This window comes from Ascaphus truei, chromosome 8 (assembly GCF_040206685.1).
Source record: "Ascaphus truei isolate aAscTru1 chromosome 8, aAscTru1.hap1, whole genome shotgun sequence".
Lineage (NCBI taxonomy): Eukaryota > Metazoa > Chordata > Amphibia > Anura > Ascaphidae > Ascaphus > Ascaphus truei.
The window spans coordinates 39,705,817-39,722,294 of NC_134490.1; the positions used below are offsets into that span (position 1 = coordinate 39,705,817).

The 16,478-nt window shown below is 44.3% G+C and overlaps 1 protein-coding gene across 1 annotated transcript in view; it reads right to left on the reverse strand.

Moving 5' to 3' along the window:
* The window catches only part of JSRP1 (junctional sarcoplasmic reticulum protein 1), a 51,409-nt gene that overhangs the window by 13,299 nt on the left and 21,632 nt on the right, over positions 1 to 16,478 (reverse strand). The window contains exons 2-3 of the mRNA XM_075611577.1: positions 11,820 to 12,001; positions 5,882 to 6,020 (exon numbers count right to left, since the gene is read on the reverse strand). Of these exons, the coding sequence (XP_075467692.1) occupies positions 5,882 to 5,999 (118 nt within the window). The 5' untranslated portion in view covers positions 6,000 to 6,020; positions 11,820 to 12,001. The remainder of the gene's footprint in view (positions 1 to 5,881; positions 6,021 to 11,819; positions 12,002 to 16,478) is intronic.

Genomic DNA, 16,478 nt, shown 5'->3' on the forward strand with positions numbered 1-16,478 from the left:
CTCGGGTGATCCCTGTGGATGTCCGGGGGTCCTCGGGTGGTTCCCGCGGGTGTCTGGGGGCCCTCGTGTTGTCCCCGCGGGTGTCCGGGGGTTCCCGCTGGCCTGAGGTACCAATCCTGTGCATACAAAAAAAAATATATATGCATACATTCAAATAAATACATCCCTCCCCCCCCCCCAATACATACAGTAATGGGCAAAATTACTTTTATCCAGATATGGATAATAGCTCATGTGCCCATTATATATATAAAAAAAAAACCATTAGCCAGCCAGCATAAGTAAAGTAAATAAACCTTTCTACTTACTCCTGCCATCATGAAGGGCGTCCACGTCAGCATGCTCCAGGTCCATGTCCTCCGATAAATTAACTTTCTCACGATCCAGGAGGAGCATGGGGAATATAAACACACAAAAACAACAATCTAAGTGTAGATGTAACCAATATTAAAGTCCCTAGTGAATCTTGGCCCCTATGAGCAGCCTACTCACAAGAAGGTAGTAGTTTTCAAGCAGAGGTGACTAAGGGCTGGCCGTGGATTTCAGGAAGTGTAGAGTTGCCCCTTCACTGGGGGATTGAGACCTCAGCAAGACAGAAATGAACGCCACAAGCACAGATCATATGATTCCAACAATTTATAAAACTCTAAAAAGTGCACACTTACAGTGTTGCAAATATAAAACAGCATGTAAGCTATAATTAGCTTTTGAATGACCACTGGGAAACAAGCGCCGCCTCTCACCGCACCGAACCGGACAGGAACTCCGGCTGGACCCCTCGTTGGTATGCTGGAGGCACTGCTCCGTTGCCGATTCCCGGAGGTTGACGTCACTTCCGGTTTCACTGCTGCGGTGTAGGCTGGGATTCCTCTCTCCAAAGTCGCGTCACAAATGGGCGGTACTACTCTACGCATTTCGCCAACCAATGATTCGGCTTCCTCAGGAGTGTGACACACTCCTGAGGAAGCCGAATCATTGGTTGGCGAAACGCGTAGAGTGGTACCGCCCATTTGTGACGCGACTGTGGAGAGAGGAATCCCAGCCTACACCGCAGCAGCGAAACCGGAAGTGACGTCAACATCCGGGAATCGGCGACGGAGCAGTGTCTCCAGCATATCAACTAGGGGTCCAGCCGGAGTTCCCGTTCGGTGCGGTGAGAGGCGGCGCTTGTCTCCCAGTGGTCATTCAAAAGCTAATTATAGCTTACATGCTGTTTTATATTTGCAACACTGTACGTGTGCACTTTTTAGAGTTTTATAAATTGTTGGAATCATATGATCTGTGCTATGTGCGTTCATTTCTCTCTTGCTGAGGTCTCAATCCCCCAGTGAAGGGGCAACTCTATACTTCCTGAAATCCACGGCCAGCCCTTAGTCACCTCTGCTTGAAAACTACTACCTTCTTGTGAGTAGGCTGCTCATAGGGGCCAAGATTCACTAGGGACTTTAATATTGATTACATCTACACTTAGATTGTTGTTTTTGTGTGTTTATATTCCCCATGCTCCCCCTGGATTGTGAGAAAACTATCTACATTTCTGGGGAAGAGTGAAGACAACCCCACCGGAGGGTAGAAGCAGGGTGGTGACACCTTTATTGTTTTTTATCACTTGATTATTCACTTGTTATTATATTATTTATATCACAGTTTATTGCACTAGTAAGCACTCAAGGGTGTTAGCGCCTCCTTAATCACTTATATTACACTCCGATAAATTAACGATAAGAAAAACAGCGCACAACGCACATACTGAAGTAAATTCAAAAATAGAAATGTATTAAAAAGGGTAATATATCTGCGTACATCAAATCAAAGATAACAAGCATTCCATGTACTAAGACATGGGTTACCAAACGCCGGAACAGAATGGTAATGGCCGTCGTCTCCGCACCCTCAGGTGGTACTCTTCGGTGGTCCCTGGAGAATGTGGACGTTCCTCAGGTAGGTGGCCTCTCACTCAGCAGCACTAGCAATCCTCCATGGAACCGGCGTCTCGTCAGATGACTTCCCTCCGGGATGGTATCAACCTCACAGTATAACGATGCACGAAAGTCACGTAAACAGTTGAGTGATTAATCCGGGAATCAGCGATATATACCAGCTGAGTTCAAAGTAAACACCAGTAGCCTGCTGCAAGTCAGTGATATCACTGTCAAGGTGCCACTAAGTGACGATCGGGAACAGGGAAAAACACTTAACCCACTAAACAAAACACACAGTGCTAGAGCTTCAGAGGTTATCCGGCAATAGAAACAAGACCTAATCTTTGAAAGATTAATAAATCGACAATCCTACGCATTTCGTAGCGCAATGCTACTTCATCAGGGAATAGTTTACACTGAGTTAAACAGAAAGTTAAATACCCATTGGCCTTTACTGATGGAACTCACGTCCAGCCAATCTTGAACAAGCAAAACATAGTGCAACAGCTGATAGCATAATTACCCTAACTAGGTAAAACACAAAAACACAATTCTTTATACAAATGATAGTAAAAAACGGCGCAAATAACACCAAGTGGAACTGTGAAATAAAACACAACACTGGTTAGCACAAATTCACAGCGGCTACTAATCAAGTGCCTTAGATCAGAATCAACGATCCACTATTAGTTTCTTTAAAACATAGATCTAATGTTACGATAAGATCTGTCAGGGATCAATCAGAAGATAAAGCAAAAAGTAGCGATCTAGTTGACACAAAGAATGAAAACACATCTCATGTGTGAACAATTCCTAGTATAATGGGGAGAACATATTCTTGGTATAATGACCAGACATTGATATCTTCATTCAGTCCTTTTGGGACCAGAATGTCTAATTTGTGAATCCAAAAAGTTTCCTGGACAGAGAGATCTTTAACCCCATCGCATCCCATTCTATTACGGGGAACATGCCTAATACCTTTAAAGGTCAGAGAAGGAGGATTTTTATCATGATACATAGCGTAATGACGAGATAAACTATGCTTCATGAAAACATTCCTAATGTTTCTTACATGTTCCTGTATACGGATTTTTAAACAACGTTTTGTGCGGCCATTCCCGTTCTGTTCCGGCGTTTGGTAACCCATGTCTTAGTACATGGAATGCTTGTTATCTTTGATTTGATGTACACAGATATATTATCCTTTTTAATACATTTCTATTTTTGAATTTACTTCACTATGTGCATTGTGCGCTGTTTATCTTGTCGTTACTTTCTTGTGGTGTAAGGGGTGCTGAGCCACCCTAATGTCAACAGCTGCAGACGCTACATTCATCACATATATCCATACAAAAGGTCATGTATGATTTGCACTGATTCTATTAGTGTCAATTGGAATTAGTGTGGGGTTTTGGATATTTATCCTTAATATATCTTTTTCACTGAATATATCTTCCTAGCGCACTTTTTATTTTTTGTTTATTCCATGTCCTCCGATGCCAGAAAGAATACATAAAAAATACAATCTAATGGCCCCTAACACCTTAATCACCTAAGCAGTTAATAACCGCTATAATAATTAAGGGGTTAACCCACCCTCCCCCGCCACCCGGGAGGCCTAACCACCCACCCCGGGACTACTATACCCACCCTGTATCCATTGATTGGCAGAGTGGTACATCATACCCATATAATATGAGCATGATAAGCCACTATATCACTCAATGGTCACTAATAAAAAAGCGTGAAGGCCAAAAATACACAATAATAAAAGATATACACAAGCACCTAAACAGTCCAATTCAAGAAATAAAAGCACTAGACAACCAATTAAATACATAAATAAAAGCACTAACTAACCAATCAATTTAATAAATAAAAGCACTGACCAACCAATTAAATAAAAGCACTAACTAAACAATTAATTTTAAACATTAGCCAACAAAACAATTAATTTAAACCACTAGCAAACAAATCAATGAATTAATAAAACCACTAGCCATCACATCAATTAAAACCAGTAGCCAACAAAATAAATAATTAATTAAAAACATTAAACAAATCGGAAAATGAAATAAAAACAAGCCATCCAAATTACAAACAATTTAAGGCAAACAATAAAAAGAAACTAAAAAACAACAAATCAATAGAAAAAAAAGCATTTGCCAAAAAATGAATTGTCTGTCACTATATTGATCTGTACCCTAAACGGCACAGATTAATACATAGTCAGTCAATGGGCAATGAAAAACATAAAAATAAAAAAATACAAATAAAAAAACCTGTAAATATAAAATTACATACATTCAATATTTTTCTTACCTTTAGAAGCGTTGACCCTTCGAATCCCAGCGATTCTGCAAGCTCTCGTACTGCAACGCCATCAAAGTCAATACAACGCCATCCACCTTGAAGATCCGGAACAGGTAACAAAATTCTTCTTTTATCTTCTATCACCGTCTTCTTTCTTCATCTGTCATTATTTCTTTAATCTTCTATGTTCATCTGTCAATCCAAAACCCAATGATAAATCCAGAACAGAATGTTCTCACGTCATCTTCTTCCAGTTAAATGAGGCGTCCAGGCCTTACATAGGGCCTGTGACGTCACATTTTCAGATCACATGGTACAGCTCCAATCTGAGTGCATGCCTCTTTTTTTTTTTTAAGGATGGGACGTCATCTTCAAGGGAGGTACGTCACATCCTTAAAACCACATGGCTATATCACATGGTATTACAGCCAATGGGATTGAAGACAATCCCATTGGTTGCTGTACCATGTGATAGGTCACATTAGTTCAAAAGGATGTGACGTCACTTTAAGGGATGTTTCCGAAGAATTAATGATTGACCAAAGTGAAAAAGATAATTGCGCTTCTCTTATTTATCAACAAAGTAGCTCACAGATTTTATAAGTTTAACAAACTATAAAAGAAATAACATTGCAATTTATATATAAACCAAAATAGGGGGAATGGGAAAGAACGGCAGATGCTTGTTCTCTCAGCCAATTAATGATGCCCTTTGCCTGTTAGCTTATAATTCTTTTAATTTTTCCCAGGACCCTTTCAGCAGTGGAGACCCATTCATAATATTTAAAGGTCAGTATCACCTCTTCCAAAGTATCCTGCAATAAGATATCCAATAGGGGGTTCCATTTATTAAAAATATATACTTGTCTCGGAGACGTGTCATACAATATTATTCTTATTGTTTATTTGTAAAAGTGCCAACATATTCCGCTGCGCGGTACAATGGGGGGGGGGGGAGGGGAAACTGAGATTTCAGAATGACAAACAGTTATATAGAAATAAGGACAAACATGCACAAACAGATACACATCGAATCACATCTCTACCTATTCATTAAAGAAAACAGTGGTGTTGGCAGAGACATGTTTAAGGGGTCACATCTGGGTAATTGATGTCTTTTAAAAATACTTATGTGTCAGATGTTGTTCAAATCATTTTAAAGGGAGTTTGTAAACATGCTGAGCTGGGATTTGGGAGGCATTGCCTTCCTCTGGCTGCTCCTTTTGTCTGATGTCACTGTGTGTTCAACAAAGAGCTTGCACAGGCAAACCCTCCCTCTTATCCCCTCCTCTTATCTTTATTGGCTCTCTCATAAGGACAGTGTGGGCTAAAAGTAAAGAAAACTCTTGGTTGACAAACACATTGAAATGCAATTTGTTAAAAATAAAAAATAAATTCAGAGAAAGCCAAGGTCAGAGGAAGGCAATTGGGTTGTTAAATTGTTTACAAAAAGTTGTTTTTATGGCCGGTTGTGTGAGATTGCAACTTTTATCCTATAACAAAATAAACGCGCACCATTAAGGAAAAAACCCTCATAGCTGCTAAATTTAGCAAACGTTTTATTCAGTTTTCCCTGATCGATGTGTGTGTTACTTTACAACACAGGGCTGTCCTGGATAAAAGGGACTTTGTGTCCTAGGTACCTCTTTTCTTTTCCTCCCTGGCTTCCTTATGGGCTGGCTCTTTAGAGAGGAGGAGGTCTTCCACAGGCGCAGGACGCTGTGCCTCCCTCACATACACCTCGCTCTCATCCACCTCCATATCACGGCAGCAAAAGTCTCACTGTAGGGACCCCAAACATTGTTAATTGCTACACACATGTAAGTGATGTTCTTTTTCCATAAAATTATATATATATATATATATATATATATATATATATATATATATATATATATATATATATATATATTGTGTATATTGTGTATATATATATATATATATATATATATATATATATATATATATATATATCATTTTTATTTTGTTAAAGCATATTGCAGTTATGAATATTGAAACACAGGGTGAAACGGGAAGTTGCATGTTGCCAGTTTAATAATGTCACAGGAAGTTCCACGTATCATACACAGCAATGTGATTTCACACACCTTTCAGCTCTCCACACAGGGCTGCTGGCAGTGGGAGGGGAAACACAGGGATAGAGAGAGGGGGGGGGAGGAGAAAGAGGGGGGAGGAGAGAGAGAAGGAAGGGGAGGAGAGAGAGGGGGGAGAGAAAGGGTGAGGAAGAGAGAGAAAGGGGGAGGAAGAGAGAGAGGGGGGAGAAGAGGAATAGAGAGAAAGAGAGGGGGAAGAGAAAGAGAGGGGCAAGAGAAAGAGAGGGGCAAGAGAGGAGAAAGGGAGGGGGAAGAGAGGAGAAAGGGAGGGGGAAGAGAGGAGAAAGGGAGGGGGAAGAGAGGGCAAAGGGAGGGGGAAGAGAGGGCAAAGGGAGGGGGAAGAGAGGGCAAAGGGAGGGCAAAGGGAGGGGGAAGAGAGAGAGAGGGGGTGGAGAGGGAGGGTGGATAGAGCAAAAGAGGGGGTGGAGAGGGAGGGTGGATAGAGCAAAAGAGGGGATGAAGAGAACGAGAGAGGGGGTGGAGAATGCGAGAGAAGGGGTGGAGAGAGCGAGAGAGGGGGGGTGGAGAGAGCGAGAGGGGGGGTGGAGAGCGCGAGAAGGGGGGTGGAGAGATCGAGAAGGGGGGGTGGAGAGATCGAGAAGGGGGGGTGGAGAGATCGAGAAGGGGGGGTGGAGAGATCGAGAAGGGGGGGTGGAGAGATCGAGAAGGGGGGGTGGAGAGATCGAGAAGGGTGTGGAGAGATCGAGAAGGGGGGTGGAGAGATCGAGAAGGGGGGTGGAGAGATCAAGAAAGGGGGTGGAGTGAGGAGGTGGAAAGAGAGAGGTGAAATAAGAGAGATGGGAGGTGGAATGAGAGAGGGTGGATGGAATGAGAGAGAGGGGGCGAATGAGAGCGAGAGGGGAAGCATAAGAGAGAGAGAGAAAAAGGGGGAGGGGGAAATGAGAGAGAGAGAGAGAGAGAGAGAGAGAGAGAGAGAGAGAGAGAGAGAGGAGAATGAGAGGTAGGGGGAAGGGGGGGACAATAAGAGAGAGGGAGAATTAGAGAAAAAGAGCGAGAGAGAGAAATGAGAGGGGGGGGGCGAATGAAAGCGAGGTGGAGAATGAGTGAGAGAGAGAATAAGAGATAGACAGGGGGGAGAGATTGAGAGATAGGAGAGGGAGAATAAGAGAGAGAGATAGGGCGTGGAACGAGAGAGAGATGGGAGGTGGAATGAGAGTGTGTGGATGGAATGAGGGGGAGCATGAGAGAGAGGGAAATGAGAGGGAGAGAGAGAAATGAGTTGGGGGAAATGAGAGCTAGTGGGAAAAAGAGGGTGGAATGAAAGGGGGAGAGAGAATGAAAGCGAGGGGGTGAAATGAGAGAAAGAGAGAGAGAGAAGGAGAATGAGAGGTAGGGGGAAGGGGGGGACAATAAGAGAGAGGGAAAATTAGAGAAAAAGAGCGAGAGAGAGAAATGAGAGGGGGGGGGGGCGAATGAAAGCGAGGTGGAGAATGAGTGAGAGAGAGAATGAGAGATAGACAGGGGGGAGAGATTGAGAGATAGGGCGTGGAATGAGAGTGTGTGGATGGAATGAGGGGGAGCATGAGAGAGAGGGAAATGATAGGGAGAGAGAGAAATGAGATGGGGGAAATGAGCGCTAGTGGGAAAAAGAGGGTGGAATGAAAGGGGAGAGAGAATGAAAGCGAGGGGGTGAAATGAGAGAAGAGAGAGAGAGAGAGAGAGAGAGAGAGAGAGAGAGAGAGAGAGAGAGAGAGAGAGAGAGAGAGAGAGAGGGGTGGTGGTGGTGGAATGAGAGAGAGAGAGAGGTGGTGGTGGTGGAATGAGAGAGAGAGAGAGAGAGAGAGAGAGAGAGAGAGAGAGAGAGAGAGAGAGAGAGAGAGAGAGAGAGAGACAGAGAGACAGAGAGACAGAGAGACAGAGAGAGACAGGTGGTGGTGGTGGAATGAGAGGGTAGCTGGAATGAGAGAGAGAGAGAGAGAATGAGAGAGAGAGAGAATGAGAGAATAAAAGAGAGGGGTGGGAATGAGAGAAAGTGAGAGAGGGGGAGAGATTGAGAGGGGTGAGAGATAGTGGGATAATGAGAGTGGGGGAAAATGAGAGAGTGGGGGGAGAATGACAGAAAGAGAGCGAGAGTGAAATCAAAGAGGGGGGAGAATGAGAGCGAGGTGGAGAATGAGAAAGCCAGGTGGAGAATGAGAGAAAGAGAGACAGACGAGAATGAGAGAGAGATAGGGGTGAGAATGATGGGGGGAATGAGAGAGGGCAGAGATTGAGATGGGGTGAGAGAGAGGTAGGGGAGAGGGGAGAGAGAGGATGGAATGAGTGGGAGAATGAGAGAGAGAGAGAAGAATGAGAGAGAGAGGGAGAAATGTGGTGGAATGAAAGGGGGGGAGAATGAGAGAGGAAAAAGGGGAGAAAGTGAGAGAACGAGAGAGAGGAGGGAGAATGATAGAGCGAGAGGGGGGGTGAATGAGAGATAGGGTTGAGAATGAGAGAGGGGGGAATGAGAGAATGAGAGGGGAGAATGAGAGGAAGATAATGTGAGGGAGAGGGGAGAGATTGGGATGGGGTGAGAGATAGGGGGAGAGGGTGGAGATGGAGAGAAAGGGGTAAAATGAAAGATAGGAAGAATGAGAGAGAGAGGATGGAATATGAGAGAGAGAGAGAGGATGGAATATGAGAGAGAGAGAGAGGAGGGGAGAGAGAGAGAGAGAGGAGGGGAGAGAGAGAGAGAGACAGTTTGGGAGAGGGACTCACTGGGTTGCCGACAGGAGTGGAGAGGACATATCTCCCCCACCCCCTCAACAACCCTGCATTCCACGGAGACTCTAGTCTTGAATCCTGGGAAAGCTGTCGTGGCCCTGTCTCCACATATAACAGGAAGATAGAAGTATCTCTGCTGCTAGATCATTTAGTTACAACATTATAGCACTGGGGATGTATCACCCCTAAAGAAACTCCACCTAAAATGAAAACTATATTGAAATCCCGCTCCTTTCATACACCCCCCTCCTGCTGTCACCAAATGGTCCCTGTCACAGGCAGAGCCATAAATGACATCCCAGGGGGGGACAGTGGCACAGCAGAGAGATGCAGAACACTGAACATGGCAGCACAGAGGGAACCATGAAGGTCATAATTTAGAATGTATCTAGATTATTTTATTGATATTCCGTATACATTAAACACACACTTATTATCCGACATGAAAACATTCAGATTACAGGTTTTTGTTTTTTTAAATTGGCGAGTAGCCTGCTAGGCACCTTCCTGGCCAAAATGTTAAACCGAGACCCTCGTTTATAATATAGCTAATTAATAGGGAGTCCCACTTACAGGACTAACATCCTCAGCAATTTATACATAAACAAAATAAGAATAATTAATATTAAGACTTAAAAAAAAAATGTGTAATTGACGGTACTGGATGTCACAGAGTTTGAGATTCAGTGTACAAAGTGCATTTAATCCCGTGCATTGGAGGTAAAAACAACACACTCTGCGCTGTTCAATTTTATATTTTGGGAGGGGGGGGGCTAATTTGTTTGTACTTTAGTTGCTTGACTGATCCCATGGAATTCAACCAAGCTGCTCCCATGGACACCCCCAGCTGCTCCCATGGACACCCCCAGTTGCTGGTAAACTAAACCTCAAGTCTCCCGGGCAAAACGTCTTGCCCCAGAGAACAATATACAGGAGCAGCCTAGACAGCCATGGATCTGGAGGCCAATAGTAGCTGCAACACCATTGGGAGAGGATGTGGCGACTTGTAATTGGTGACCCTATATTTGTTGCCTGTTGCCAGAACATAGCAAAATGTAAGTTATATTTACCGGCAGCCCGGGGGTCACCCGAGCAACGAGCACCAGGATTAATGTCACCGGTTCTACTAAAGGTAAGGCGGAAAAAACGTTTGAGGGAGATTGTTACTTTAGGGTCGATGGATCCAAGTCAGTGAGGTCTGTGAACCAGAAAATCAAATTTAAATGGAAATATTGGGATCTTTAAGAAGCCTTACTAAAGTCTAAATCAGGGGAGTGCAAACATTTGAAGCTGCGTCCCCATGTCTTCCCTTCCCCGGCTCTCACGCCCCCCCCCCCCCCATACCTTGTATCCGCGTCAAATGATGCTGCGGGGTCATGTGACGTCACGTCACATGGTCCTGCTGCGTCATTTGCCGTTGCGTTGCCATGGCGACGCGTCACACAGCCGGCTGAATTCCGGTAAGTGGAGTGTTGCAGGAGCCTCACGCGATCCCCCGGCATTTAATTAAATGCCCGGAGCAAGAGCGCGGGGCCTCTGCATGAGCCGGCGCCCACCAGAAAAATCTCCCGCCCCCGCTGGGGGGTGCAACCACCAGTTTGCGCACCCCTGGTCTAAATCACAGGTGTTAAAACATATTAGCAAGGCTGCCTTCCAATGAGTGAAACCCAGTCTGACTTCTACTGAGCAAGACTGCCTCCAAATAAGTGATACTCCATTTAAATCAATAAAACTGCCTCCAAATAAGTGAGACTCCGTTTAAATCAATAAGACTGCCTCCAAATAAGTGGGACTCCCATTAAATAAATAAGATAGCCACCCAGTTAGTGAGACTCCCTTTAAATGAGTAATGGCCTTCCAGTGAGTAAGAATCTGTAAATATGAGACTGCCTTGCAGTAAGTGAGACTCACTTTAAATGAATAAGACTGCTTTCCAGCGAGTGGGACTCCCTTTAAATGAATAAGATGGCATTCCAGTAATTGGGACACCGCTTGAATGAATAAGATGGTCTTCCAGTGAATGAGACTCCTTTAAATAAATGAGACTGCCTTCCAGTGAGCGAGACTCCTTTAAATAAATGAGACTGCCTTCCAGTGATTGTGACTTCCTTTAAATGAATGGGACTGCCTTCCAGTGAGTGTGACTCCCTTTAAATGAATGGGACTGCCTTCAAGTTAGTGAGCCTCAGTCTTAGGGCCTTATTCTATATATTCCAAAATGGATGTTCAGGCTGTTTTCGGCCAAAAATCCCTATTGAAGTCAATTGGAATTTTTGTCCGATAACAGCCCGAACGTCCACTTCGGACTACATAGAATTACCCCTTAAATTATAGCACCTGCCTTCCACGAGTGAAACCATGAGCATGTCTCTCACGGAGATGCATTTCACATCAGTGAGACCCACCCCAAATGCAAGCGACTGCCTTCCAATGTGAGAGAGGCCTGCCTTACTCTTATACCAGGAATAACAATCTAAAAATGTACCTGCCTCTTCGTTTTCAAGAGTCTTCGGTACAGATAGTGTTAACGTTAACCATTTGAAATGTGACAGGTATGCTGACTTCAGCCAAACAGGTTTCCAAAAATAGCTCCTACCACTCCCAGGCATGATTTCAAGAAGAACTCAGCTGAACTGTTCCCTAAACGTCTCTTAACACCCCTGTAGGTTCTCTCTTTGGTTCTGACTTGTTAGCTCTTGAAATGTCTTGTTTATGAAGGTAGAAAGATACGGGTGTCTCCTACCTTTGAGTTAAAGCTGCTGCTTATCCGAAGCCCGGCTTCCACTACCCCGGGGACTGTCCAAGTGGCTAAATGTACAGCAACAGGTGCAGGACTCTGCCCGAGTGATATAACAGCCAATCAGGGAGAAATATGACCCGTGTGGATGCAGTGTTCATCTCCCCGGTATAGCAGTGACAGGCTCGCTGCAGAAAGAGGAAAAAAAATTCTTATGATCTTTAAAGGGTCCAAGAGACAGTGACGTGTTCAATGGTCTAAAGGGTCAGTCCCATGTAGGACCAAAATGACCTAATGACAGCGACATGTTTAATGGGTTAAAGGTTTAGTCCCATCTAACACCAAAAGTGAAATGTTTAATGGGCTATAGCGTCAGTCTCACATAGGATCAAAGTGACATTGACCCATTTAAAGAGGCACTCATAAGCACTTTTTTTTTTTTTTAACAGGTTTGAAGCAGCGGGTCTCCGAACCTGAACCACATTAATTTCAGTTACAGGGACCCCTTCCTTTCCGAGATAGTTACCTCGGAAGGGGGTGCCGTTATCTCTTTGCTGTTTAAATGTCCTGCGTCACATGGGACAATAAGAAGCCCCAAGGGATGATGTCACGGCTTTCTGTTGGCCCATAGAAAGTGGGACATTTAAAGGCACGGTTTCAATAGCCCGATGTAAGCTGCTACAAGAACCGCCCTCCAAGATAAGAATCTCGAGAAGCAGGGGGTCCCCGGAGCTAAAATTAACGTGGTTCAGCATCCGGAGTGCCTCTTTCAAGGGTCAGTACAATGTAGAAACAAAGTGACCTAATGATAGTGATCTATTTAATGGGTAAAACGGTCAGTCCCACATAGGACCAAAGTGACCTAAAAACATGAACCTTTCTTCCCACAAATTATTCTTACTTATATGATCCAGTTGCTGAGATAACCCTGGCGTTATCATAATGACAAATTTTGGAAATACAATTGCAAATGTCTTTTTTTTTTTACTGATATTGTTAATGCAATGCAACATTTTTCCCAACAGTACACAAACATCTCATCTTAATTTATTTTCCTCGTTAGGCCTTTCAGGTTGGTCTGAAGGACCTTGGCTAAAAAAAATCTTAGTGATTGATGCCGTAAAAAAAATAGGTATAAGCATTTTTTACATGATAGAACAAAGAAATTGATGGCAGATAAATACCACTTCCCTCACCCAGTCTGTCCCACTTCTATGTGGTGTAAAACCTCAGATCAGATTAGAGCTTTGGATTTTTTTCCGTATTTATGGTTCACATGTGTCTATACCAAACATTTTTTTAATTCCCTTACTGTACTAGCCCCTAGAACCTCAGCTGGGAGGCTGGTCCATGAATCTTTCAGCGTTTCAGTGAAGGAGATCTCCTACCCTCCAGGTTCAGAGCTTAGCCCAGTTATAGACAGCATGATATACTTCAAGGGCCACATGTGCCACCCTTAAGCCCTCAAAAGGGACATAAATTACACACAGTAGAGGGAGAGCATGACATGGGAAGGGGTTGTACATTTTAATTTCTCTCCTTGTACACATTCAGCAGGAACGCTGTAGCTGTGAGTAATAGCTTCTCCTCTTCCCCTCCAGTCAGCTGCTTAATGGCAGCGTGCTAATGAATACTGTCCCGCTGCTTCTTACAATGTGTTCCAGTAATTAGCACAGGGTGTGGGGCAGTAGGTGAAGTCCCAGAGGCCTGGATGTGGTCCCTGGGCTGCTGTTGCCCACCAATGGCTTAACCTCTTGTTCAATCAGTTCTCTTTCTCTGCTGCTTGTTGAAACCCTTGATGTATTTGAAAGTCTATCATATACCCCCAGGGGTGGCTTGCCCTATCGGGCGATTTGGGTTGTCCTGGTGAGCTGGTGCTGTGGCTCCCCAGCTCCCTGACCACTTGCAATACTCTACCTCCTCCTATCGGCACCGGGATCCAACTTCTGCCCGACCAGAAGAGGGAGCTGCAGAGTCCACGGACTCGGACAGAACTGCTCCGCTCCTCACGCCAAGGTAATTGTGTTAGAGAGTGTGCATGTTGAAGTGAGTGATGAGAGGGGGGAGGGTCTTACCTTCTACGGAGCGGCCCTCCTCCTGCTTCGCATTGTCACGGTGACCCGATGTCAGATGACGTTGTGACGTCACATGGCAACACGTCGCTACAAGAAGAGGGCCGCTCCTCAAGGAATCGCCCAGGCCGGCAGGTAAGTACAATCCACCCCTGTATCCTCCCCCCTCTCCATTATCCTACCAGTTATATATGGTGAGGTCCTTCAGTTTTATGAAGTAATGCAGTTTTATTAGCTCTTATTTGCACCACCTATACTGTACTCTAGATCATTGAATGCAGATTATCTGAAACATTAAATATAAAACAAATACTAGCGGCTCCTATGCTTCTTGGAGAAATAGTCATACTTAGATTGTAAGCTCTTCGAAGCAGGGACTAATTTTCCTATTGTTATTTTTAGGTCTGAAGTAGTTATTCCTATTATGTGCTATATTCTTACAGTATGTCATGTATTACTGCTGTGAAGCGTTAGGTACCTGGATGGCACTAAGTAAATAAATAAAGACAGACATAGTTACATACATACATACAATTCCTTTATACACCACACTTAATTCTTCTGCGGAAATGGTCACAGCGTTACAAAAATATGATTTTTTTTAAATCCAGGACACCTCTGATTTTCATAGAATTGTGTTTATCCAAATGATCAACATGCTTGGTATACATGATGTCCCTATGCTGTTGCAATAAAGCTCAGGGTTATATTTTGAAATCAGGTAATGAAAGAGAACATTAAGACACCCTCCTATCTGGGATACCCATACTCTCCTCTATGCCTTGTATTGACAAGCAAAAGGAACAATAGTAGGAATTATAAGGAGCAATAGGAGGAGTTATAAGGAGCGGTTATATGGAGTTTATGCCACTACCATTAGTTCACTTTGGTCCTGGACAGAATTGCCCCTTTAAATCCACTAGACAGAAATCCTGTTTGTTGCAGTTTTATTTTTTAATCATGGAAAAAGTATTACATGAAATCCCGGCTCTGGCTGGATTTTCTACATTAGTCTGTGTCGTTCAAGCGGTTTAGGATTAATTGCCAAAACGAGAAAACAAAGTCAGCCTGCGAACCAGTTCCTTCTAGCTGGCTCTCGCTGGGGTTAGTGGATCGGGACTGGGCGTCGAGGTATATGGAGGGTAGGGAGCCCCTGTGGGGAGGGAGCATCCGAGGACATTTTTATTAAATCACTTGGCTTTCCCAATGTTCCTATAACATTATTGAATATTATAAAACCCATTATGCAGCTGAAATTTGGCTGCCGGGAGTTGTGTGACAGACGGCAGTGACACTGATCACTTGTCCTTTGCTCAAGACAAATGCTCCCCTTTAGGCTGAGTCCATGGTGACTGCAGCCGTGCGGAGGCGCGCTGAGGCTTAGGGAAAGCGGGTGCTTTCCCTGGCCTTAGTTCCCGCTCCGTCTGGGGGCGTGTCGGGGGCGGGCCAGTGACTTCACGGAGCTGGTTCGCCCTCATTGGGCGAACCGCTCATGTGACCGGCCCTGCGCTCCCGTGAGCGCTCAAACTAAACATTTTTAACAGCTACGCCTCCGCACGCGTGCGTAAGCCCCTGCTAAAGCAGCCCTCATTGTGGCTGCAGGGGCTCACTGACAAGCATCAGCGCGCCTCAGCGCGGCGCTGACCCTGGACTCAGCCTTACATTCAAAAACCTAACTCCACAGGCCTCGCTGGCAGCAAAGTGCCAACTAGATTTCCAGTAAAACCTGCTGCCCCATCTTCTTAAATCCTTCATCCTCACTCACTCCCTATAAAATGGTGCCATTCCTATTAGTCTGCAAAACATGTTGGGTATCTGTGTGTTTATAGACATGTTGAACACAGTTTAACAGTGTAATTATCTTTCTTGATGCTGCAGTTACCTCTGGGTCCTCTTTTTTCGTATTCATATATGATTAGCAGGGGGTCTCATCACATTTACAAACTAACTTTAGTAAATGGTTTAAAAATATTTACAGGTATCAGACTTGAGTAACAACGGCATCCAATTAGCCAAGCTCTGAACCCCTATGTAACTGCCATTAGTACACTGTGGTCCTAGGATTGCCTTTTTAGACTTTTCACTGTTATATTGATGTACTAGGTACGTCATCATGAACATGCTCGTTTAATAGGTGTAAGCCCAAACGAAATGGAAGTAGAGTCCCCTCCACGTCAGTGGGGGCTGGTTGCGGCCATGTGATCTCTAGCGAACTACATGGTGTTAGACTGCCTTGGGGTTAAACCCAGAGGTTACAGGTTCTGATGGCATTGAGTTCATGTGTATTTCTGGTCTCTCTGTCAATGGAAGGGATACAAACAATGTAATTAAAGAGGGTACAAACCCCACAGCTGTCAGAGAGGCTTGCGGTACATTACTCTGCAGCATTTGTTGGTCAATGACCTGCTCTTATAAATGTTTTGTTTGGGTGTCTACCTGGTGTTCTACTAACATGGATTGTGCTGTTAAAATCAGCAAGGAAGGGCTCCTTTTCCCCGCTGGGAAAAGCTAATAATCCATGCACTCTGCTACTGCACGCTGTAAGCTTCCTATTGGAGAGAGAGGTGACTTTTACTCTTGACAGTAAAAGGTG